The sequence below is a fragment of the Ursus arctos genome, unplaced genomic scaffold (genome assembly GCF_023065955.2).
Source record: "Ursus arctos isolate Adak ecotype North America unplaced genomic scaffold, UrsArc2.0 scaffold_19, whole genome shotgun sequence".
Classification (NCBI taxonomy): Eukaryota; Metazoa; Chordata; class Mammalia; order Carnivora; family Ursidae; genus Ursus; species Ursus arctos.
Genome location: NW_026622863.1, coordinates 24,500,811 through 24,527,223, shown reverse-complemented (window position 1 = coordinate 24,527,223; position 26,413 = coordinate 24,500,811). Strand labels below are relative to the sequence as shown.

The window sequence follows — 26,413 nt, the reverse complement described above, 5'->3', positions numbered from 1 at the left end:
GAAAGCAGAACAGTCAGCACAGGGAGGCCAGGGCTCCATGGTCCTGCCCTAGCCTGGCCACAGTGTGGTCAAAATTAGTCACGTGACTGCAGCTCGACCACAACACCAAGTGGCCAGATGCCAGAACAGAGTCCTTGAGGGCCCTGCTGTGTGAGGCCTTAATGCTTCCCGTCCCTGGACCTTGGAAGGGTCAGCGGACAGGGCAAGGCAGCTGGAGAAATGGGGGCCTGGGCAGAGGGCACATAGGGAAGCAGCTCTTTGTCTACTGGCACACAAGTGTTTGAATATTTAATAGCTGGTAAGGCCACAAGGATACAGAACAGCTGCCACAACTCCCAAGAGGTCAGAGGCCCCTCCTCTCCAACCCCGGAGCCACACAAAGGTCCCCGAAGTCCCTGAAGCTGCCCCACCCACTGGGCTGCCCTCAGGAGCTCATCCGCTCTGTGAGGTTCTGGCAAACTCCCACTAAAACCAGCAGGCTCACCACGTGTGGCTTCTGGGCAGCCAGGTTTCCTTGCCAACCTTGTCGATGCAGAACTTCTGTGGTCCATTGCTACCTGTTACCCAAAGAGAAACACATCATATACAACAGGACCACCCCTTCCTTGGGCAGGACCCCGGCTCCACCCACAGACGGCTCAGGCCCCACCCCTAGGGCGCCAGCAGGGCAAGGGAAGACCCACCGATGAGCTCGGCAAATCCGCCAACAGGCAGGCGGCAAGTCCCCGTGACAAACTGCAGCAGTCGGATCCTCTTCTCATTGTCCATCTCCTTCACCACCTAGAACGAACTCCGCCAGTCAGAGTAGAGCCGGGTGACCCACCTGACCCAGAACCTCACTCTAACCTGGGACTCCAGTCAGCCAGCACCCCTCTTTGGGGCTGAGAACACAAAGCCCGGGTTGGGTGGGGGGTTACAGCTACCAACCCTGGAAACCCCAAAGCCGCTCCCTCTGAGAGGCTGAGTGTGTAGGCCATTCCCACCAGTCCACGGGACATCTCTGGTCTCAGGGACACCTCGAGCCAGGTACTCTTTTCCCATCCAAGTTCTGCTTTTAAAAATATACTAAGGATGGGAGTGATTGCTTAATCGGTATGGGGTTTCTTTTTGAGGGGAGATAAAATGTTCTGGAACTAGATGGTGATCATGACTGCATCACACAGTGAAAGGCCAATGAACTCTAATACCTTAAAATGCTTAACATGGTGAATTTTATGGGATGGGAATTTTGCCTTCACAAAGAAATTTTTATATACCTACTTTAAGTATGCTGTACTTTATAATGACAACAACAAGACTACACATACAAAAGTATCAATTCATTATATCCAGGACTCTGAGCTCATTCAGTTTCTCTGGAGACAAGCACGTGCTGTCCCGTGCCCCCTGCCTGGAAAGAAACCGCACGACCGATGGGAGCTTTCCTTCCTGCCTGCAGGCTCACCCTCCTGCCCACCAAGGCTGACCACCAACACATCCTGTCAAGAGCCCTGGCCACAATCCAGCTTCAGCAGCTCTGTTCGTCCCCAGGCTGGGTTTCTCCTCTCCTTCCCAAAGTGAGGAGAGCGTCAGAGATGAGAGAGGTGACCACACAACACATGTCCTTGAGCTTGAGGTCGAATCAGGTCTCCTTCCTATGGCCCGACCCTCACCCCAACTCTGCTGGGACAGGCCCAGGGCCTACCTGCCAGAACCACTGGATCTGCTTGCTGTTCTTGGTGTAGTGTCGGTAAATCGTGTTCTTCTGCCAGTCGCTCATGTCTATCTCTTGCATGCCGCACAGCATCAGCTGCAGGGGGGGACAGGCATCAGCAGCCCGGGGCCAGCCCCCTCCCCGCAGGTGTACAGCGCCTCCCTCACTCACTAGCAGATGAAAGCACCCCAAACACCTGCGTGATTTCTGCTGGCAGTGGTAGTAACACGGGTGATACGAGTCTTGAATGTGGACCCCTCAGAACAAGTGTGAGAAACCCAATCACAGCTATCTACCCTGCTGCCTCGGTCCGGAGGGAGTGTGTGCTTTTACTGGCGACTTTCTCTGGAGACACACTTTGCCAACAAAGGGCACCGCCCCGGAAGCAGAGGCTCAAGGTGCCAGCGACCTCAGCTCTCACCTCCAGCTCTTTCTCATCAAAGTAGCGCAACCACTCCAGGGGGGCCACCTCGTTGAAGCCATCCAGGAAGGCTTTGGTCTGCTCTTCCACGCCCCGGGTGAAACGCCAGTCGGTCAACAGCCTACAACCGAACACCAGCCATCAGTGGAGCTGAGACCCACTGCTCAGCTGCCGCTCGGGGCCTGCCAGGAGGCTGCCGTCGCACGGCGCAAGGACTCTGCTGAGAGGTGACTTAAGCGCACCCAGAGCCAGTCTGCTGCCGGCCCCAGGGCACAGCCTTCCAAGAAGCCAAGACAACGGGAGACACTTGAGCCTTTGCCACCCACCTCCTCCGCCTCCCAGCCTTGCTGACTGAACTTCATATGTGAGGCGGTTAAGAGAACTGAAGAATGTACAGGGGTGAATTCGCGCGCACACACGTGAGAATGGACTTGGGCACGCAGGACACAGAAATCCTTTCAGTTAGGAGATAGAAGAGGGAGATGCCTAAGTTTCATGCCTCTTCAAAGCCCTGCATGCAGTCTTGAAGCCTACCACATGGGGAAAAGGGAGCACACGGGAGCTCTAATCGATGACCTCGGGCTCTGAGTTCCCCAGCTCTGGTCAGCGTGTGACCGGCCATGAGTAGCCATCACAGGCCAACACCAAATGGGAGGCTGTGATCCCTGGTGAAATGCATGGGGGGCCTGGCTGGAGGGTGCCCCAGAGATGAGGGTGGCTCTGTCCCCCTCCCTACCCCCCCGGCTCCCCAGCACTTAAGACTTACATGATGTACTCGTCCTTGTTCTCCTCTGTCACTCGGATGCTCTCACCACCTTCCTTGAGCTCGTGGGTGGTCACCTTGCCCAGGATCTCCATGTCCTGGATGAAGTACAGCTCAAGCCCACACTCTTCCAGGTTGTTCTCTCTGGAGGCACGGGAGACCAAGAGGGAAGAGGTCTACCTCAGAAGGGTCTCCCCATACCTGCTCTGTTACTCACTTTAGTGCTCATTGGATGTTAGGACTCACAGCCTAAATCCAGAACAGCGCATGCGACCTCTCCCTGAGGCATGAGAGAATTCTGGAGCTGCCCTACAGGGAAACGTAGGAGCTACGCATCTCCACAAGCACTTATACAGCCCATTTGAGCTCAGAGCCACTCTGGCAGAGAAAATAGAGGTCAGCAATGCCTACTCCCCAACCAGAGACCCCTCTCCTCCCAGCATGGCACAAGGGAGAGGACTCACTTGATCCAGACAATGGAGTTGTAGAACTCAGGGTCGATAGATTCAAGGTCCTTCAGGGTTGGTCTCTTGTTGAGCATCCGCTTATAGAAAGGGAGGGTGAAGCCTGTGTCAATGAACTTTCCATGGTACAGAGCCTGAGGAAGAAAAGACATGGCAAAGGGCTTTGGTCTTCTTAGGACACTGCCCCAGGCAGGCTCTTGGATGCTCCGCACCAAAGCCCAATTACTACTACCTACCCTTTCTCTCCAAGAGCAACTGTGACCTTGGGAGAGACTCTCATCACAGCTGCAGACCACAAGGGCAAGCAGAGCCGGCCTACTCAGGAACCCACTGCCTGCCCAGCACACTTGCCCGCCAGCTCCCTGTACTAGCAGAGATCTGCCCGACACTCACAGACAGCACAACCCCAGGTGGCAGCCCTGACTCACTGACGCTCAGAGCTGGGCGGCAGAGGCAGCCAAAAATAATGCAGACGCTGTCAACGGCAAAAGCTGGCGGGCCAGTGGTGAGTAATAGTCTAGGGTTTTACTGGTCTGCCCTGTCGGCTGCTGGGCCAGGCGGGTCTCTAGACCTGGGAAGAATGTGCCCACTTCCTGAGCCCAGCACCTTGGCCAAGAACTTCCAGACAAGGGGAAAGGACATATTTAGTCATGGCTCTTGGGTACTCACAGGCAGAGCTTCAGGAAGTCAGGAAGAAGCAAAGGAAAATTAGCAATGAAACATCTCAAACTACCAAATATGGCAGAGGGACTGTGGCTCCCATGGGCTGCCCCTTCTCAATGCTGGTTCTCTACCCTCACGAGACACTCGACAGGATGCACGTGACATGACCTCCTCCTCTATTCATACTGTGTTCCTATTTCTAGATAAATATGGGTACCGTGACTCCCCTCTCCCTACTCTTCACCCACTCCCTGATGATGCCTCCTATGTCCTGACCAGCTGGTCTACCAGGGCTCTGTTCTAAGTCAGTGTGGATTCCAAATCCCCTTCCAGAGGACCCGAATGTCTCAGTCAGACATTTCCTAACACTCTCACCCGAGGGCTGTGACAAACCCCGCCCTGCATCTCCCCTCCCCACTGCAAGAAAGACAGCAAGTGGGCAGCATTTGTCATGTCAACACCCTTGACAGGGCGCATGCTGAAACTTAAGTGATGCCCATGGTCCAGGAACGCTGGGCTATTGCTCAGCAAGTCCTACACAAATCAACACATGAAAACCCTCTCAAAGCCCCTGGGGGTGCCACTGAGACAGCTTTGAACTATCTTCAGAACTCTCTTCAGCTTTCTGCATTTCTTGTTAGGCGTTATGTGAGGAGCATGGGGCTCAGCGATGGGACCCCCACTGCAGGTTGCTGTTGGTACGTCTGGCCTCCTCGGCTGCCGCCCCCTCTAGAGATCTCACAGCAGTGCATCTTACCATAGCGATGAATCTGCCAATAAAGCGGAAGTAGGTGAGGTGGTCGGGGTTGATGGAGGAGGCAGGGTTGATCTGCAGGCAGTAATTGTTCTTCCCGGCATATTCAAATAAACAGTACATGGGGTTGAGCACCTCATGGGACAGGAGGAAAAACCACTCCCTATGAGAGAAGACAGAGAAAAACAGGGGTAATGGATCCCTTCCTGCATACCTGCACTGGAGATGTGACTCTCCCCTGCTGTCCTGTTTTGGCTAGTTTGGAGATACACATCCATGGGAGTCGAGCCCCACTGGGTGAACACCTGGTATAACCTGCATTAACAGCTGGTCAGTGAGCAAGTGTGAACCAGGACAACTGCACTTGTGAACAGTGCTCAGTAAAGCTTGCGTGCATGTCTCTGGGCTCCCAGGTGATGAATTCCAGGACTTTACATCTGATATCCAGTGTGGCTGACGGCAAAGGAGCTTTTTGTACCCCAAGGCCACCATGCACAGTTGTGTAGGCTGTGCACTGTACAAGAGCCCTATGTTACAATATCCTAGATTTGCACATTTATTATGACAATTTTCCTGCATATAGCAGTCAACCTGGTTTTTCTTCCCATAAAACCAAAATATCATGACATGGAAGCATCTTGAGAAAGGGCATCTTTTTCTAAATCTTGCAAAGGTGCCGTAGGAAACAGCCACCCTGTTTCCACCGTGAGTAGGCAGCATGAAATGAATACACAGTAACATGTTCCTAGGTCCTGATGCATGAAAACTCTGTAATCCATGCTGCCTCTAGATTATAAACCTCACTCCCATTAGCTATACAAAAGGTATCTCATTTCCCTTGCTCTTAGCCCTCCCCTCACCCCAGAACCCATCACCATAATACCCTTTCCCACACTTCCATGCATTTCTCTGAACCAACACCCATGCCTTGGCATCTCTTCGTGGCCAAGCCAGAATTCTGGGTCCTTTCAGGCTTGAGCTAAACCGGCAGGGTTTAGGGGGCACATCCCAAGAGGACCAGTCCCTGGTTGCTTGTGGCCAGGCAGACGAGGAGTCCTTCGATGCAGAGGGTGCCTCGGTATCCTGTCCGTGGTTCTACCCTGTGGTAGAACAGCATGACGTAACCTACCATAGGGTAAAACCACTGGCAGGACACAGAGAGACAGACACACACGGGGGTGGGAGCCACACCACCAAGCAGAGCCTGGAGAGAAGGTCACCATGGTCACCACAGAAAAAGAGCAATTGATCCACAGGGGCCAACACAGAGGGCAGCGCCACCAGCAAACAGAGGACCAGAAATAAGTGAACCCAACACCAAGAGAGATGTCCCCACACCATGAGAGGTCAGTGAGCTGAGCAGTCACCACAGGCGAAGATGCTCCTTCTCTCTGCCAGGGATTTCAGCCCCATGATCCAAGGCAACGTTTTGTCAGAGAGTCTGTTAACTTTTGTAGGAAGACGGGGTGAGGGCAAGACAATGCTTTAGGCTCTTTTCATGGGTACATCACCCATTTTAACTTTATAGACCCTATGCACGTGAGGTGCAGCTGAGCACTGATCAAGGCCCCCTGGAGGGTGACACAACTTGTATGTGTCAGGCACACACCGCCACACCAGATTCAACCTGCCCCGGTTGCCTTAAGGAGAGAAGCCCAGGGTCGATTTTTAACGGAAACCACATGACACCAATATTTAACCACTGCCCACTGGTGCGGCCAGATTGGTTCAAGTACAGAAATCCATGCACCACTGTCCTAAGCCCTTCCCTCTGAAGCTCCCAGCCTCTCTACAGACCAATAACTAAAGGGTTAATGCCTAGCCCACAGGGGGACCCCAGGACCCTGCTCCTGTGCCCAGGTGGACTGGCCCTACCCATGCCCACTCCTGAGGGTGCATGAGAGTTTTGGGAACCGAGATGAGCAAGGGGGAGGCAGCTTTCTGGCCCTGAGCTCTACAGTCTGGCGAGACGGGGTGAGACACAGCCTTCCAGGGGCGCTGAGCTCACCTGGCGATGCCTCCGTAGTCCAAGCCCTCCTCGCCACGCATGATGATGTAGAGCCGGCGGCGCAGGTCGTAGGGCTTCATGTTCATGATCTGGGGAGACAGAGCATCGTGGCCGGCCTGCCACTCCTGCTTCTATGGCAGGCCAGGGACAGGGGGCAGGGAATTCTAACTCCTGCTCCTCCACAGAGACGTGTCACCAAGGTCCACACCCTGGAAACTCTATCATGTGGGTTTAACAGGCCATGTGCTAGAAGATGGGGTGTGGTGAGGGGGCCCATCTGCTTATCAGGTCTTAGACACCATGATTATTCTCTAACCTGTTGGAAAGAATCCTCGAAAAGCGTCTGCCTGGAAACACTGATCTTCACATGGCTGGGGAGGGCATTTGACTGAAAAAGAAAGAGAAAAAGAAACCAACCTCGCATCAGGACCTCAGTGGTCACTATTCGGTCAGGTCTCCTGTCTGTACAAACAGGCTTCCCTGTCTCCCTGGGCCAGTGGCGGAGAGCCTGGTACCCCAGAAATGGGAGCTGGTTTCCTGGAGACAATGTCAGACAATGCTCGGGGCAGGACAAGCAACCAGCCCCTACCTCAGACTCAGGCATCCCAACACTTCTGCGAGGTTGGGAAATCACGCTAACGTAACTTAATTAACCCCAACGTCTCGGGCGGTCCAGTCCCAGAACTCACGTGGCAGAGGAAACGGAATTGGTGATACTTCCACCGAAAACTTCGGTCATAGGCACCAGGGGAACCTTGTTTCGTCCTGGAAAGAGCAAAGATGTTCTAGAATCCATGTGATTTCTCAAAAATTAGCAAAAGTTAGCCCTGAGGAAAGCTGATGCTATGTTAAATACCAGAAAGGCAGGCATAAAAGAAAGGAAATGACTGCCATTTCTGTAGACAGATTTGAGGAGTAAAAAGAAAAACCAGAAATAAAGCCAGACCTCTTGCTTTTAGGGAAAGACCACTGGTGTTATTCTGAATAAACAGGATAGCAACCCCCCACAACTTCTCCCGTTCCTCCCTCCATCCCCTCTAATGTGATACCCAAATTAGCCACCAGAGGGCAGTAAGAGGAACAAGAAAAGGATAAACCCGGACTGTGCGAACAGATACTAACGCAGCCCATGGGAAGTCCTTACCCAGACTCAAACCCTGGACGAGGATCCTTAAACGTGGTGGTGCGTGTATTGTGGTCCACAAAATAGCGTACCCCTTCACTGGTGTACTTCATCTCCCACCCCGGGGGCAAAGCTGGTTCCTGGATCATTCTGGAAACACAGGAAGAGAGGAGTTAAGAGCCAAGCTCTCCTGGGCCTCAATGCTTAGGAGGCTGGGGTTCCTGAAGTGCTGCTTTCTCCCTGCTTTCCCCCAGGCCCCACAAAGCCCTTAAGCTTGGGCCTTGAGGAAGGGCACCGGTACCACCCGAGTCATGAGGACAGTTCTGGAGCAGAGAGAGGTCATTTACCAGCTCTGGGTGGATGGCCATGGCCTGAGTGGTCACCAGCAATCCTGAGACACACACGCCCTTATCCTAAACTAGTTTCTGAAGGGTGGGGGTGGAGGGGTTCCCTCAAACTTTTTGAAATCACACTATGAGCAGCCTGGACAAGTGGCACAGAGACCAGCAACACCCTCCAGTCAGGCCACTCTCTATCCATCAGGAAGGTCAAGTTAAGAAGCCACGTTCAAGTCTCACTAGGCAGACACTACATGGAAAGGGTCTTGGGGCACTTGTGTGTGGCTAAAGATCCCAGAATATTGACGAGAGAGGACCAACACAGTCCAAGGCACTTGGCCGCCACTGGAGCTACATGGGACCTGCAAGGGGCCAACCCAGCCCAAGTCCTTACCCCTGGGTCCGAGGGTCCTCCCACTGGGTAGTGCGTGTGTTATGGTTCACGTAATACACCCGTCCATTGTCCTGTCTCTTCTCTGCCATGGGAGAAGAAAGAAGAGAGAACAATCAGCTTGAAACATCTTGAGCCCAAGTTCACTCCCCTCTGGCTCCCACCTCCTGAGCGCCAGGTCTGGACCTGTTAGAGAAGTTTAACTGCTGAAAGCCTGGCTCACTCACATCTGTCACTGCTAAAAAGGACAAAAAAGAATCTTTCCCTACTGGGGTGACGGGGAAGGATAAACCCATTTCCAACTCAAGATCCAGCACTGTCTTTGGTTGGTTGATTTGTTGGAGGGAAGGGGGTGGTGTGGCAACAGGGAGGGGGAGCAGCCCAGCTGAAACCAGAGGCATAATTGCATCCAGCTGTGTGCAAAGGGGAAGCACGGCCAGCCTCCCCTCAACCCTGGTCCCTACCCCAGGCCCTCATGGGCTGGTCTCTGGTCCTGCAACTGCTCCGTCCAAACAGGGTCATTGTGGGGTGGCTGCATTTTCCTTCATATCTTTTCGATCGGCGCTCTGTACCACAGGGCCTACGTGCCGTCCCCCTTAGCTCTTTCGCCCTGCATAAAGGCAAAGCTTTGTTCTGCAACGCTCACATCCCAGCAAAACTGCTACACTGCACGTGTGCGGTGAAAGCCTGGGGCTGCGGGCACTTACAATGCCCACCTTGTTCCTACACCTAAGTGTGTGCTTCAATCCCGGGCAGTGTTTAGGGGTGCTCAGACATACTGTCTCTGTCCCCTAGACAATCCTTACTCTCTCTCTCTCCTGGGGCTTGGGTGCTCACGGAGTGGGAGTATGGGCAGACCCAACTCTAGCTGGTGATTCCAGGCTTTGAGAAGTGTTGAGAGGGGCGCCCCATCAGGTCCATGTGGATGACAGGCAAGACTAGGGGCAAGGCTGCGAACGCGAGAAAGGTCACCTTTCCCAGGAAGCTCCTGAGCCTTCAAATCTGTTTTGGTCCCCCAAACAAATGATGTGAATGGCCCTCCCTCTTTTGCAATGACAGGGCGAAATTAAAGAAATAAAAATAATTAGTTCCAGAAGTGAGGGGGAAACCAAAAGCTAAAAAAGGCACAGAACCGAGGAGCTCACCCCTCTCCCCTCAAGCATCAGGCTGCAATGTTCCCAGGATCAACCCAGGGTCTTGGTCTCTCTCTGCCCTATGTAGTATCCATTACTTGTCAGAAATTTTTAAAACACAGACAAAAGGAAAGAAACAAAAGAAGATGCCCAAGATTATTACAGAGCTACCATCACCTCAGCACAGTTTATGGGACTGTCCCACAGAAGGCAGGCTTCCCAAGAAGGTTCTGAGGAAAAGGAGAAGCGGCTCCCATCCCAGAAGCTTCTGCTTTGAACTAGGTCCTCCGTGTCTGCTCTGCCAAGGGCCAAAGCCAGTGCTAATCATCAGGCTGGGGGATCTGTCCAGCCGGCCTGGGGCCTATGCACTCGCTGCTGCGGAGGCAGGGTGGCGGGGGGCGCTGCCACTGGAACTGCCTCACTACATACAATTTCCCAGTCTGGGGGCTGGGAAAGTCCTGAAGTGAGCTTGCCTCCTTTAGGAAGAAACAGACTTGGAAGCATTTAGTCACGTGTCCAGGGTCAGGGCAGCTGAAGAGATGTGGCTCTAAACCCAAGGTGTGCTGACCCCTGGGTGTGGGGAGAACCACGGGGTCTCTCCTAGAGGAGCAGAAAGGGACTGAGGACGGAAAGCAGGAGAGCCCAGTAGATTTGATCGCAGGCTCCCGCTAAATACAATTCTCACTTGGTTCTGCTGCTCTTTCTGAACCTCCCTTGGGAAGGTGGCCCTGTCCCAGCCCTGAAAAAGCCAACACAAAGCCCAAAGGATCTGATTAGGAAGGTTCCCTGGCCCTCGGCCGGATGTTCTGTTTTCTCAGTTTCATACTAATATAATCTTGTATGTTTTCCTGATCATATATAAACACCGCTGACTCCAACCATGGCTTGTCTTCCCATCTCAGACATTTCACGCTTGGCCTCTGGGAGCTCTTTTCGAGGCGCTAGAGCTGCTCTTACTTGGTGACCACCATGGAGCAGAACGGGTACAGAAATCAATCACTTGACTCTACAGATCCAGGAACAACTCTGGGTCCCTGGCTCCCGGTCACAGTGTCTACTGGCCGCCAAACAACATCACAGATTCTGGCTTAATCTGATGCGTTCTCCCCCGCCTAGCCAGGGATCCTGTGTTCGATTCTTCATACTTGACTGGCTGCTGATCTCTTAGATACCTGGGACCTTCCATCAGTTCAAAGAGCCAGGTGGATGATCTGTGTGCCTAAGGGATTCCCTGGCTGAAGGTCAAGAACTGTCTGGAGGCTCCACTAACCAATACGTCCCCTACAAGGTCCTTTCCTTCCAGGGTTCTGGAATGCAGTGATAATTCACTAAGTGACTCCTTATGGGCCCAAGGCGAGGTGATGCAACCTGGTAAATTACTACCAGGGAGTAGTGTGTCTACACCAGGGGGTTCCAGCTCAAAAGCCAGACTTTTCTAGTTCATGTTCATCCTGTCATTGTCTGCTTCTCCATCTTTATTGGGGAGCATGCCCCTGCCCAATCTAATACCACATGTGCACACCACCAAACCAGCATTTACGGTCCTCCACTGGCCCAACCAATACATTAAATCCAACACCTGCTGATCCCTGCAAAAACTGCCCTCTTCCACCCCCAGGGACTCTCGCTGTACCAGCTCAGAGTTGCAGAGTGCACTGACTCTCACCATCTCTCACGACCCTTTTCTGCATGACCACTCCTTCCCAGAATAGCCACAAAGCCCATAATCTCTCCCAAGTCATGGATGGCCATCTTTCTAACTCGTTATTGGCAAATCACACCCCAGACTTAAAATTCTCCAGTGACAAGGAGAATCCAGCATGGTACTATTAACCAGCAACGATGCGACCAGCGCTCAGCTCTCTCATCTGCTTCCCTCTGGCCTGTTTCACAACTGTGTCACAAAGAAAAAGGTGGCTTTCTTTAGTCAAAATTAGGCTGAAGTCCTCCAATATCTCAGCTGCAAAGAAAGGTTTGGTAAGGTGGCTCCTTCCAATCACACAGCCACAGACCTGAAACCAATGCACCAGGGAGTAAGCCAGCACTAAAACGTCTTAGTCAATGACAGGTTGGATGGTTGGGTAGACAGTTCAAAGTCAGGACCCAAACCCAACAGTCCCATGGCTGCCCAGGGACTTGGTCCGCAGGGTCACACTCCCTCAGCCATGGCGGGTGACGGCTCCAGGAGTGCAGGGGGACTCAGTTGCTTTCCCAACCTTCGAGCTCCAACGCCTGTGCCGCTCAGTCTGGGAATCCCTACAGAGCACGCTGGCAAGAAGCGAAATGGGAAATCGAGGGCTGGGAGTTAGGAAGACTCTCAGGGAAAGACGAGAGAGCACAGCGGAGCATCAGCTGACAGACGGCTGAGTACACAGAAGAACTCGGTACTTACCCCAGCCAGGAGGGAGGGGGCCCAGTGGGTCATGGTCAGTCGAAGTACTTGAAGACTAAACATAAGAAACACAGCAGAACACAGAGGTTAAAAAAAAAGCTGCCGGTTTAAAAATAAATCGATCGATAAAAATAAAAATGCCAAGGATTCATTCCCACATTTGAGCACTTTGTACAGGCTACGGTGGGGCCTGAGGTGACATCTGCTGCTCTCAGAAGTTTTTCTCAAAAAAGAAAAACTGAAAAAGAACCCCCCACATGGAGGGCCCCGACAGGTTTTGGAGAGGGTGGAGCGAGGGGGAGGAAGATGAAGATGCATGCAGAAGAAGGTGGGCCAGGGCTGTGGAGGCAGAGAGCCGGAGCGGACAGCCCCACGAGCTCGGCCAGCGCCTCTGCTCTCGGCTCCTGCTCCCGGCGGCCAGGGCGACTGAAATCACCACCACCTCCAACTTTCTCCAAGAACCACACACGGGAGGGGAAAAAATATCGCAGGCCTTTCCAATGAAATCATTCCCACAAGCCCTGCCCACGCCCAGAGCTTCCTGGATGGGGGCTGGGCCCTCCTCCTTCCACCTCCCTCCTGGGTGCGCTGGGAGAGGGAGCAGCCGTGGTGTGCAGAACCAGCCCAGACTGAGGGCACATTCATGCCCCAGGCCCCTCACCTCCCCCAGGAATGTTTTGCTTCCCTTCACAAAGCACCTTTATTCTCCTCCGGCCTGAACCTGAAGTTGCTCAGTGTTCTGTGTGTGCCTGTCTGGGGAGGTGGGGCTGGGGGCGAGGTGGCGAGCAAGCAGGAGAGACAGGAGAAAGAAGGGGGAGCAGACTCCAGGCCTTCAGGGTCACTGTTTACATTCGAAACCCCCACCCCCAGCTAATTCTGCTGTGGGATCCCTGGGGCAGGGCTGCAGTGGACCAAGAGTTCTCATATCCTGCGGGGAAGGGGCTGCTGTCAAAAATTCTTCATAGTTAAATAAAACAAGTATTGTCCGTTGTTCCACACTGGCTTGCTTGCTTTTTTTCTTTTCTTTTCTTTTCTTTTTTGCTGAAGCATTTTTATTTCACATACTAAAACTGGATCATCGCATGAAGGGATCAAGTTCTCAATGCAGACTTCGGGCTGCCCGGCTGGCCCTGTCTGGGGGTGACAGAGCCACACACGGGCAGGAGGATGAATGGGGCTCAGTCTCGGCTTGAGAAAACATTGGTGGAACTCAACTGCCAACGCACACCCCCCCCACCCCTTCATAGCCGGCCCTCTGCCCCCAGCTCAAAGGACAGAAAAACTTTCTTTCCAAGGTGGCAGCACAGGCAACTCTTCCAAAGCAAGTTCCAACAAAGATGTTTAAGTCTTGAAACCATAGGTTCCTTGATGGGACAGAGCCCCCTTTCAGCAAAAGGCCTCCTGCCCAGCAGAATGAAACTACGTGAAGGAAGCTGGGCCGTGCTCAATTTAGGGCCCCTGTTACCATCATCCTGGAGGACGTGGCTCAAACTTCCACCCCAATTCAGATTTGTCTGATGGCTACTGAAAGAGAGCTCCCAAATGTGACATCTCCCAGGTCATTCTGCTGAGAGTGAGGGGGTGGGGGTGGGGTGCAGCATCTCATAAAACCCAAGCTCCTCCAACCTTGTTAACACAGAAGAGCAGTAGCTATAAAAGCATTCGGTAACAGAAGGAAAGGAACTAACTTGTGAAATACGTGTGCATTTCAGATCATGAAGCCAAATAGAACTCAGTGGGTAATGAGCTGTAGCAAAAGGGAAGAAATACAGAAAAGGTCATTTTAAAAAAGTAAAAGAAGCATTCAGAGCAAAACTATCTGCTGCTTCAAGTGTTTTGTTTTGTGGTTTTGTTTTTTGTTTTTTGAATGAGTGGGTAATCCACAAAGCAGCCATGAGCTCCAACGGGAAATTGGCTCCCAACTGGTACCAACTGGGCTGCAGTAGACCGACAGTCATCTTCTGCATAACTCAACAGGTCAACAAACCAAACAACCTTCACTGCCAGCCTCCGTGACCGCACTGAACTAGAAACCAAAAATGTTTATCAGCTATCAACTATTCCTTTTCCAACACCATGGCACCTACAGTGTAGGCACATGACTTAAAGAACAGCCAGTCAGATGCTCCCACTCAGAACTTCCGGGGAACAGCAGGAAAGCACGAGGTCTTCTGGAATGACTCACTGCTACAGTTGCGTCCGTAGTCCGAGGGAGCAACCAGCGTTTAATGGCAGCAGAGCCCGGCAACATCCTTTGCCTAGCCTACCCCTGGTTTCTGCCAGAGCTTGGTTCGTCATTGTTCTGTTCATTCTATGAACTACCCCATTCCCATTTGGTAAATTCCTTTTCTGCTTAAGTTTAACCAAGTGGATTTCTATTATTCATGAAAATCAACTGTGACTTGTATACAAAGCACAGGGAGGAGAATAAAAAAAAAATCAACCCTTGTCTTTTCCTTCCTTCCTTCCTTCCTTCCTTCCTTCCTTCCTTCCTTCCTCCCTCCCTCCCTCCCTCCCTCCCTCCCTTCCTCCCTCCATTCCTTTTTCTTTCTTTTTTTTTTTAAATAGACTCCACACCCAGCATGGAGCCCAACAAGGGGTTTGAACTCCCAACCCTGAGATCAAGACCTGAACTGAGATAGAGTCCAACGCTTAAGTGATTAAGCCACCCAGGCACCCCAACCTTTTTCATGATCCTGGCCTTTCTTTAAACTTCATACAATGCCAGCTCTCTTTCACTGTACTGTTGTTTTTTAAATAAATTTCTTTGGCATTATCCTATTCTCATCCTATCAGACCCATATCCCCAAAAACCTGTGAAAAGGAGAACAGAAGAGGAAACAAGATGGAAGGGAAAGTGACCAGAAATTGATAAGCATGAAGAACACATGAGAAGGAGTCAGTGAAAGCTGACATAACAATTTTACCGCTTGCAGTTAAAGCAAAGCACTTAACTATTTTGGACATTTCTTCCCTAATGTACATAGTACGACTTGAAAAATAAGAAAAGGAAGTGGACCGAAAGAAGCCAAAGAGAAACAAAAAAAATAAGAGCTACACATCATGGCCTGAAAACCAAAACCCCACATCTCCAGTAAGTCAACCAACTGTCCCTTTTCTTCGCCCACATTTTCCCTAAAATGAGAGATCCTAAGTATTGCTTGGAGCACAGTCAGAAAAGCACAGAGAAATGGGTGTGAAGGGATTACAGTCAGAAGAAAGATCCTGGGATGTGCAGGTGACTCTAAGCGACAAGAGTTTCCTTTACTAGTAGGAACAGAAAGCAACACTATTGAATCACTTTCCTGGTAACTGTCCCACGGTTGGGACATCTGAGGTGCAGGCCGTGAACCAGACAGCTCACGTTGAGTTCAATTCCCTCAGGACTAAGCACTAAGTTCCAGTAATATTTTAAGATACAAACTCAGAAATAAAGAATGTCTAGCAAATACAGCCGAGGGCAAGAAAGGCTCTGAGAAGGGCATAAAGGTTACTGTATAGAAAGCAGGTTCCTTTTTTAAGGCTCCACCCCATGGGTGCAGAACAAAACCCAGGTGTTTGAGAGTTCAATCCAAAGGGCTCTCTGCAGAGTAAGAAACGAGAGTTGTCTGTTTCTGGATAATGCAATCTGGCATCCACACAAGAGGAGCCACAGGATGGTCTTTTTCAGTCCTGCAGACACTGGCTACCTCCTTTAGTTCTTCAGGCAGGACCACCTCAGGGGTTATGGGAGTGCTGCAGAAACAGCAGTAGGCACAATACACGAAAATGGGCGGGCATTGCCGTGGGACTGCAGCAGTATCACAAAAGAGCGGGCACAGCGAAACTGTGAGTGCAAAACACAAGTGTGGTCACAAGAAACAAAGGCACGCTGGGGCATCAGGAAATGGAAGCATATCAGAAATAAGGGAACACTAAGAGTAACCGAAAAACGTGTGTGATGAGGCAGAGGGCAGGAAGGAGCCATGGGAGACTACGAGGTGGGGTTCCCCTGGCTTCCATCTTGAACTGCACGTTGAGTTCTCTGTGGAGCAAGTGAGGAAGAACGTGGTCTTGGTTTCAGCCCAGCAGGAGGAGGAGGAGGGGAAGCCGCTGGTACAGTATCAGCTCTTAAGTCTTCCGAGTCAAACCCTGGGCCAAGGCCAAACCCCAAAATAACTGCATGAAAGCGACTCTTCTTACTGGTGACCAGGACATGGCACCGTAGCAAACGAGGGGCAAAGCAAATCCAGGGGAGGAGGAAATCAACAGAGAGACACTGAAAGCTGACCCAAGAAAGATTCCACACGTTTTTCAATATGAATCTTGTTTCACAGAGAAAAGGGAACAATCACCTCCATCCAGAACCCTCCTGAATCCTCAGCCAAGCTGAGAAAACCAGTTTAGAGTACTCAAAAAAAAATAAAGTTTCCTTCAAGGGGACCCTCCAAGGTGAAGTTCTACCTCTGTGTGCCTAGGATGACACTGCGAGAGTGACAGAGGCGGGAAAGAGAAATGGATGTTCCAAAAGACCAAGTGAACGTGACCTCTAGAACCTGCCCTCTCACGCACCTTTTTTTTTTTTTTTTTAATTAAAGAAGCTGAGTAGGCAGGGAGACAAAATCATTGGGAGACTCCTAAAATGTGTCCTTGTCTCTAAGTCAAAGGATAGAGATGCCTGGACCTTCTTAGTTTTGCAGCCACGACCACCCAAGAAAAGAGCAGGTAAAGTCTTCAGGGGCTACCTCTGGAGGAACAATTTCTGACCCGCAGAGAATGACCAGATCCCATCCAGTTTTGACACATGCCAGAAGTGGATGTCAGGCAAGTGTGAAAGGGGCTGCGGAGTGCAAGGCCGGGCCTAAGAAGCCCCAGGGCACGGATTAGAGCCAGGCATTACAGCTGACCTAGACGCAACGTAATGGGACAAACATCGCGCTTTCTGTTCATCCATACTAAGGAAACTGAGGTTCCTCATCAGTGTACTCGCTATATGATGAGCATCAGCCCCCCCAGACAGAAGATGAGACAGGCCAGTCCAGGGGGATGGCACCATCCCTTATGCTTGATGGTGTAGCTCCTGCTCTGGGTTAGCAGAGAAAAAGCTGCAAACAAAGACAAAGCTGATAATCAATGTTCCTTGGTTCAATGGAACTAAAGATTTTCTGATCATCTACCTAGGAAAGTATCTAATTTAGAAATGGGTGTGGTAGGGGCGCCCGGGTGGCTCAGTCGTTAAGCGTCTGCCTTCGGCTCAGGGCGTGATCCCGGGGTCCTAGGATCGAGCCCCACATCAGGCTCCTCCGCTGGGAACCTGCTTCTTCCTCTCTCACTCCCCCTGCCTGTGTTCCCTCTCTCGCTGGCTGTCTCTCTCTCTGTCAAATAAAATAAATAAAATCTTAAAAAAAAAAAAAAAAAAGAAATGGACTGTGGGCTTAGAGTTTATTTCAAATAGAAACAATGTTGACTAAACACGGTGATTCAATGTTGTGGACCAGGTCAAAAAGTCCCGCCTCTAATCCACCACCTTCTATAGGGATTCTAGTGCAAATCCCAAGCTTCATGTTCAAGGTGCCCCGAGAATATGCAGAGTTCCAGTTTCAGAATCCCCGTCTCTACCAAAGAGGCTGTGTGGCTGGGTTCCCCCCAGCCACCAGGTCACTGGTAGAGGCTCTAATGGGATGGACAGTGAGGCTAGAGGGTTCCTGAAGGGACACAGTACAGGAGGCCATTAGACAGTTAACTTGGGACCCTAGCACTCTGAATTCTGGAATAGAAAATTCAAATGCTGTTCTGTAGATAATGAGCACAGAAAGCTTCGAGTCCGTGATTAAAATGGCAGTGATAACTGCAGAGCAAAACCCTCTTCCTTAAACCTTTCACAGTGACTTTTAAAAAGTGATCAATTGACAATGACATTTGAAGATCACTCTGCTGGGAACAGGCAGTACAGATCGGAGAAGAGAGCAATGTCAACAGACAGAACAATTCAGAGACTGCCCCAACCATTCAGTTGGGAGGGACAGAGGAAAATCAGGAATCAGGTAGAAGGAAGCTGAACTAGACCAAGAGTCAATAAACTTTTTCTTTTACGGGTCAGACAGTAAATATTTTAGGCTTTATAGGCTATATGGTCTCTGTTACAACTACTCAACTCTGTTGTTACAGTAAAAGCAGCCAGAGTCAATACCTAAACTATCGGGAGTGCTTCTGTGCCAATAAAACTTTATTTACAAAACAAAGTGTGGGCCAGTTTGGCCCACGGACCATAGTTTGCCAAGCCCTGATTCAGATCAATTTTAAAGTTCCCTCTATCTTTGTGAATCTGTCAAATAAGAAAGATCTAAAGAAAAACAGGAGCAGCAATGAAAAGGATTTGGGTGGCTACTGCTCTGTAAAGTTGAGGTATAGGAGAGGTCACAGCTGATCTTCAGGTTTCAAATTAGAAAAATGGGCTTGGAAGGAGGGGCCAGAAAGGAAATCCAGTCTTGGAAGAAAGACGGTAAATTTGGTTTCAGATATCTCGAATCCTAAACACAGAGACAGACATTGAGTTACTAAATTAGATATAATGGAACTTGAGGCATTTCACGGTGATGCGTAAAATCTCCAGAGCACTGATGTTTCCAGCCATGGTTTTCCCCTCTCACCAAAGAGGTCAACAGATACTGTGTGAGGTGGCACATTCTCCAGCACCGGGAGGCTCCACACCCTCGTGGCGAGCCCCTGCCCTCTCACCTGGTAGAGGAATCTTTGGCTGAAGTGCTGCATGGCGCCCTGGAGCTGATTGCGCTGGGACTGCCACTGCTCGTAGTTCCGCACGTACTCAGCTGTGGGCCGCTGCCAGGTGGTGGTCCGAGTGTTGTGATCCACATAGTAAAACCTGCCTCGGGGGTCTGTGCGCTTTTCCCAGCTGGAAACATTAAGCTCAGAATGAATAGAGTGACCATCCACCCCTACCCTCAAATTCCAGAGAAATCTCAGGACGGCTGGCAAGGAGGGACTGAGGGAGGGTTAAGCGTGGTATCTGGCACGGGAGCCTGGCCAGGCAAGCCCCAGTCACGGAGGCTTCTGGGAAAGCGGTCATTTGTGGCTGCCTCTGCAGCCACCAATCCCTCCTCACCATTAGCTCCTGATTTCCATTTAGGAGATCCATGTTGTTCTGGGGAAGGTGACTCTACTCCCAAGTTCAGAGGTGAGCAGCTGACTGGATCAGGAGTAGGCATGGGACCTATGTTGAGCTTATTGAAGGCAAATTTCATGACCTTTGCTAGGAATGCTAGGAAAAATAGTCTCTCTTCCTTGCCAGATATGACTGAGAAAGCATGCAGTCCTAGGAGCCATTGGCTGTCATCTTGGACCCAGATACAATATGAAGTTGACCCAATAGATGGCAGAGTAGAAAACCAAAACAAAACCAAAAAAAGCCAGCCCCTTGGTGATATTGTTGAGTCACTAGATCAGGCTTCACTTGAACCTAGGATCTACATCTAGAATTTTCAGTTACATTAGCCAGTGAATTCTCTTCATTATTTAATAAAGCCAATTTAGATTCCAATTTTTGTTACTTGCAACAGAAATCATCCTGATATAAAGTGCCAGTAAAAACATGTTGCATGGTCATGAGAAGAAGAGATGGTATGAACAGTAGGGTTCTCTACAGTAATTTTAGTGACAAAGCAACCTTTCCAAAATACTAGTGTGGTAGGGGCGCCTGGGTGGCTCTCTACAGTAATTCTAAAATACCCATGGGCAAGGCAAGACTAGAACAGATGGTAAAAATCTTCATCTGTGCCTGGCTGGTATAACTTGATTTGCACACAATGAGGGAGGAAGCGATCAAAAGAAAGTAAGAGAGGGAACTTTGTGGAATGATGGAAACGCTTTAACATTTTGATGGTGTGTAGGTTACAGGAATGTATGCATTTGTCAAAACTCAGCAAACTATGTGCTTGAAATCTGTATATCTTATTGTATGTAAATCATACGTCAATATTAAAAAGTGAATTCGAATCTAATCAAGCCTCCATATCTAGCTACCAGTTTACAGGGAAGACAAGGGATAGAGGAACATGTTACCCAACACCTCAAGGTCATATCAGTCACATCCGGAATATGAGAAATTCTACAGAACAAATGCCAATGATCTTCAAGAAATAAATGGTCAGAAAAAAATAAGAAAGAGTGGGGAACTTACAGACTAAGAGAGACTTTTGAGACATGCCAGCCAAAAGCAATGTGATGGTCTTCAGTTTGAATCTGACTCAAATCAACCGTAAAAACATTTTTAATACAATTGGGGAAAATGGAACACAGATTGGGTATGACATGCATGAAGGAAGGAAATATTGTTAATTTTGTTGGGTGGGATGATGGTATTTTAGTTTAGTTTTTCTTTTTTTAAAGTAATCTCTATGCCCAATGTGGGGCTCAAACTCACAACCCCGAGATTAAGGGTTGCATGCTCTACCTACTGAGCCAGTGAGGCGCCCCTAGTTTTGTTTTTTTTAACCCCTTATCTGTTAGAGATGTATGTATTTATGGTTCAAAGGATATGACATCTGGAATTTGCTTTAAAATTCATCAGTCCCCTCTCCTGAAAAGTAGGTGGTCAGATGAAATAAAATGTTATTAATTGTCAGAACCAGGTGGTGGTTACAAGGGATTCATTGTACTACTCTCTCGATTTGGTGTATGCCTGATGTTTGCATTATAAATTTCAAAGGGGGAGAGGGACAAAAGGAGCTTTAAAAAGATAAGAAAGAGATACCACTGAAGAAAACAGCACTAACCCAACACAAAGAGAACCAATATGGATTACACTCTATGTGTTGGAAAGTCTTTGTTCCCTATCTTCTCATTTCATCTTCTCTGAATCCTTACCTTACTCACATGACTATCATGCTTTGGTCGGTACCTTCCTCAATTTTCAGGGTTGGCTTCCTAACTGACTTTTTTGGGCCACCTCTTCAATGATTCTTTTAACTCAAGGCCTCTCTAAAAATGGCTTCTCTTCAAGGAGTTTCCAGTCCCGATGGCCAGTCCCTACACTGCATCTGGATTCTGCCTGCTAGACTGCTTTGCCTTTATGACCCACAGTCACTTTGGACTCAACAAATGCCACAGCTCTCTCCCCAAACCGGAGTCTTCCCCGGTCTTCCTCCTGCTAGTCCTCCTCCCAGGGGTGAAGCTACCCCATCATTCCTGACTCTTCCCTTCCTGCTGCTGTGAGTAAACCATTCAGCCCGAGGGCTTCTTCCGTTGTTGTCACCTGCCCCTGACTTTCCATTTCTATGTCCAACTATCCCTGAGCAAAACTCCCCACTCTGAGCCAGCCTATAAACTGCCACCGGGATAATCATACCAGACTGTGCACCCCCCCCCCCCCCCCCGCTTCTGTGTGATGCTCCTGCTCAAAACCTTCAACTAACTCCACACCGCCCTTGAGTCGAAACCTCAAGTTAGTATTCGAAGCCCACAACAAACTGGAACCTTCCCACCTTTCTCATAAACCCTCTCAACTAGTGATTTTTCTTTTTCTTTTTTATCTAAGGAATCATGTATCAATAGTTTAAAATATAAATAGTTCTACAGGAGGTACAATAAAAAAACCAGCATCTCCCTTTCCTACCTCTCCCCATTGCTGATTCTTGCTCCTCTGAAGCAACAACTTTCAATTCCCAACTGTGTCTTCTATCTACAGCCATATTTCTGAATAACACACTTCCTCCATTATGTCTGGATTTCTGTTATATTAGACGTTACTTGTGAACCTTTCACTTTCGGAGCTGAGCATTTAGTTACTGTACCCCACCCCACAGCACCCACAGTGCCCTCTCCTCCCCCAGCCTCCCAATTCAGAAAATCATCATTCAGTCAACATTCAGAGTTTGTATTCTGACTTTGTAAAATACTACGAATATATTTTCTTACTTGTACAACTTTTTTTTTCTGAAGTTAAAGAACTATGCATTTTATTCTGCTTGGTTTTCAAGAACTGATCACTACTTCCCCCCCAGATTCTCATAGCACAGGTGGCCTCTTGGTGTCAGTTAGATGTGCCTCAGCCATGTCTCTACAGGCACACTTTGTCCTATGTGGACACCCGTCCTCCAGGCCGGCTTTACATCACTGTCCTGAATCATCTTCCCTCACCTTCCTCTTGGGAATGTCTTTGGCCCCTGAATGGAGTCCCCTATGTCCTACATCTCACGACTTCTTTCTTGGTTTCCTCTCATCTGGTGGAACAAATCATCTAGTAGCTTCTGCGAAAGAACACACTGAAGTGAATTGTTTGAAACACTGGCAATGCCTTTATTTCAACCCTTACAGTTGAGTGTTAGGATGAGTTAAGAGTTGATTTCTAGACAGGAAATACTCTTCCATCAGAATTTTAAGGGTCTGGCTCCATAGTTGGCTGTTGAGACAAAAGATGGCATTCTTGATTCCTGATCCTTGATTCCCTATTTTTACCTTCTGGGGGCTTCTGAGATACTCTCTTGCCATCCCAAAATTTCACCAGAATGTGCCTTGGGGTCACTCTTTTCCCATTCTCTGGGTTGGGCATTTGGTAGGCCCTTTGAATTTGAATACATTACCTCTCAATTCTAGCAAAATCCTTTTATTCTTTCTTTGGTAATTTCCTAACCTCTATTTCTAGTTCTTGCTAGAACTATTCATGAATGATGTTGAATCTCCTAGACTCATCCTCTAATTTTCTTATCTCCAACATTATCTTGCAATCCTGTAATTTTTATTTCTGCATTATATATAGTTGACACTTGAACAGTAAAGGTTTGAATCCACTCACATGTGGATTTTTCTCAATAAATACACCGTAAACGTATTTTTTCTTCCTTATGATTTTCTTTACACTTTCTTTTCTCTACCCTAATTTATTCTAAGATTATAGTACATAATACATATAACATGCAAAATATTTGTTAATTAATTATGAAGCTTTTGGTCAACAGTAAGCTATTAGTAGTTAAGTTTTGGGGGAGTCAAAGTTATCTCCGTATTTTCAACTGTGCAGGGGGTCAGCACTCCTAACCCCTAGGTTGTTCAATGGTCAACTATATATTAATTTCTAAAAGGTCTTCTTGGGACGCCTGGGTGGCTCAGTTGGGTAAGCATGTGCCTTCGGCTCGGGTCATGATCCCAGCCAGGGTCCTGGGATCAAGTCCCATGTCGGGTTCCTTGCTCAGCGGGGAACCTGCTTCTCCCTCTGCTTGCTGCTCCCCCTGCTTGCGCTCTCTCTCTTTCTCTCTGACAAATAAAATACTTAAAAAAATAAAAATAAAAGGTCTTATTTCCTGCATGGTCCATTTTCCAGTCTCCTGTTCTTGCACAGATGCCATATTTCCTCCCAAATTTTTGAGGATATGAATTATAATTTGGTTTTATACTTTCCACATTGTTTTCACCAAGTCCCTTTTTCTCTGTCTGTTGATCCCAGGCTGTTCTTTCACATTTAAAAGTGAGTCATTAAAATGCTGAATGGACACTCTGGGTATCCAGGTCCGGGTGGGCTGACCAGTGGCTTCACTCTGCTGTTTGACTAGAAGACCCCCAAAGAGCACAATCTGCAGTTCTCTTCCCTTAGACTGGTCACTTTACCCAGCAAAAGACTTTCCAGTCTTTAACTTGGGGACAGGGTCCTCACTTAATCCCTTTATCTTCTGAGTTCATCTCCGCCTTCCACTACGGCTATATTCCACAGGCCGGCTGCATGTGTGCCTGTGTGCAAGAGGCATACACATGTGCACGCATGCCTGTGAGAGCAGGATGCAAGTGATGGCTGACAACTTGAGAACCTAAATGCTCCCTGCACAGATTCTTTCTTTTGTTTTGTTTTTTGTTTGTTGTTGTTGTTTTTTTTAAAGATTTTTTATTTATTTGACAGAGATAGAGACAGCCAGAGAGAGAGGGAACACAAGCAGGGGGAGTGGGAGAGGAAGAAGCAGGCTCCCAGTGGAGCAAGAAGCCTGATGCGGAGCTCGATCCCAGGACTCCGGGATCACGCCCTGAGCCGAAGGCAGACGCTTAACGACTGAGCCACACAGGCATCCCTCCCTGCACAGATTTCTAACTTAACTTCACGATTATTTAGTCTCACTACACACACATACACACACATACACACACACATACACACACACACCCCAATGTCTGATTGCTGAGGCTTTCCAGGGCTGCGAGCTGCAAACTGGCTGGCTTCCTGAGGGATACCCACACTGCAAGCTTGGGTTTCAGCTTTCTCAGCTCTGCCATTTAGCTATCAGCAACTAAACTTTGATTACCATCTCCCATATGCTGCTTCTCCTCTTCCATTCTTTTATCATTATACTTTTATTGCCATTTTAGGGGGTTTTCAGAAAGGAATGGAAATAAACACATGTTCAATCCACATGTTTAACTGAAAGTCCTCTGCACTGGTGAATTTCAAACTTCTAAGCAGCATAACCCTACCCCTGATTCTGGGTGGAATCTTACAAAGATTCACAATCTATAAAAACAGAGCAATGGCTGGAGGCCCAGTCAGCCCTTTTACTATCTCCACTTCCAGCAGGCATGCCCGCCGCAGCCAGGTGCCTTGCTAGACACACTCTGAGCATCTTTGTTTCACATAAACCTTCCACTCCAGCAAAACTGCTCCATGAATCATTCCCTACAGACATCTTTTCCATTCACACTGTTCCCCAAACCTGGATCAACTTCCTCTTGTCTTTAAGTCCACCTCCAGCATTTCCTGCAAGACCAAGTTTGATCCACCTCTCTCTGAGGCCTCCCCTACACCGTGCTCTATGGAGACCCCTCTCCCTGCTCACCTTTGGTCTGAGCACCACCTAAGAGCAAATTACCGTATTCATCTTTAGTTACCAGGGCCAATACTTTTTGTTCCTAGATAAAAAATGACCATTTGGGGGCACCTGGGTGGCTCAGTCAGCTAAGCATCTGCCTTTGGCTCAGGTCATGATCCCAGGGTCCTGGGATCAAGCCCCGCATCAGGCTCCCTGCTCTGCAGGAAGCCTGCTTCTCCCTCTCCCTCTGCTTGCTCCTCCCCCAGACTGTGCTCTCTCTCTCTCTGTCAAATAAATAAAATCGTAAAAAAAAAAAAAAAAAAAAAAAAAAACTAATAGGCTATGTGAGCTGAGCCATCTCCCAATAAAACATTAAAACTGTTCTGAAAATAAGAAAGCTGACTTTAGTGTCCCACCTGAACACTCAACGAGGAATCAAATCTTGGGCCATCCTTAGGAGACACCATTAAATATCTTCACTTAGATTCCATCCAAATGTTCACAATATCAAGGCCTACATAACTTATCGGCCAGAGAGGGTAAGAGGCAGCAACCAGAACACTTTTAGAGTTAAGGCTGCTTTTATTTTTTAAAATTATTTTAATTCAATTAATTAACATATGTATTATTGGTTTCAGAAGTAATGTTGCTTTTAAATAGATGGGTTGTCAACACAAAAAGTACAAGTATAAAATGCATCCTGTTAAAAATCAATGCTATGTAACTTATAGGCCAGAGAGGGTAAGAGGCAGCAACCAGAACACTTCTAGAGTTAAGGCTGCTTTTATTTTTTTAATTATTTTAATTCAATTAATTAACACATGTATTATTGGTTTCAGAGGTAATGTTGCTTTTAAATACATGGGTTGTTGACACAAAAAGTAGAAGTATAAAAAGCATCCTGTTAAAAATCAATGATTAATTTACAAGACACTGGAGAGATTTGACTACTGACTGGGTATTCGATGACAGCAAGGAAATACTGTTAACAATACAGTGGTTTTGTTTTTAATAAGAGAACATTTTTTAGGAATATATACCAAAATATGGATAAAATTATATGATGCCTGGGGTTTGCCTCAAAATGATCTAAGAAAGGGGGAGAGGGCCGGGTGAGAATTACAGATCAGGAGTTGGCAAATTTTTTCTATAAAGGGCTACAAAGTAAATATTTTAGGCTTGGCAGTCTATACAGTCTATGTCGCAATTACTCAACTCTGCCGTTGAGCATGAAAACAACCATAGACAATAAGTAAACAAAGGAGTGTGTACGAGTTCCAATAAAACTTTATTTACAAAGATGGGTAGAGGTCGGATTTCGTCCACAGGCTCATAGTTTGCTAACCTCTGGTACAGATGAAACAAGACTGGCCATGAGTTGGATAATTACTGAAGCCAAGTGTTGAGTATGTGGGGATTCTAATTACTGCGTATTTGAAACTATCCATCATAATATGAAAATTTCCATAATTTCCAAAGTAAAAAGTC

At 48.6% G+C, this 26,413-nt stretch overlaps 1 protein-coding gene across 4 annotated transcripts in view; it reads right to left on the bottom strand.

Moving 5' to 3' along the window:
• Positions 1–26,413, bottom strand: part of WWP2 (WW domain containing E3 ubiquitin protein ligase 2) — a 142,510-nt gene that overhangs the window by 1,998 nt on the left and 114,099 nt on the right. For all 4 annotated transcript variants that reach the window (XM_026495129.4, XM_044382470.3, XM_048223763.2 and 1 more), the window contains exons 10-23: positions 18,861–19,035; positions 12,144–12,198; positions 8,622–8,703; positions 7,911–8,039; positions 7,456–7,531; positions 7,083–7,154; positions 6,767–6,855; positions 4,762–4,921; positions 3,342–3,475; positions 2,881–3,021; positions 2,115–2,235; positions 1,685–1,789; positions 684–780; positions 485–557 (exon numbers count right to left, since the gene is read on the bottom strand). In XM_026495129.4, coding sequence (XP_026350914.1) covers positions 485–557; positions 684–780; positions 1,685–1,789; positions 2,115–2,235; positions 2,881–3,021; positions 3,342–3,475; positions 4,762–4,921; positions 6,767–6,855; positions 7,083–7,154; positions 7,456–7,531; positions 7,911–8,039; positions 8,622–8,703; positions 12,144–12,198; positions 18,861–19,035 — 1,509 coding nt within the window. The remainder of the gene's footprint in view (positions 1–484; positions 558–683; positions 781–1,684; positions 1,790–2,114; positions 2,236–2,880; positions 3,022–3,341; positions 3,476–4,761; positions 4,922–6,766; positions 6,856–7,082; positions 7,155–7,455; positions 7,532–7,910; positions 8,040–8,621; positions 8,704–12,143; positions 12,199–18,860; positions 19,036–26,413) is intronic.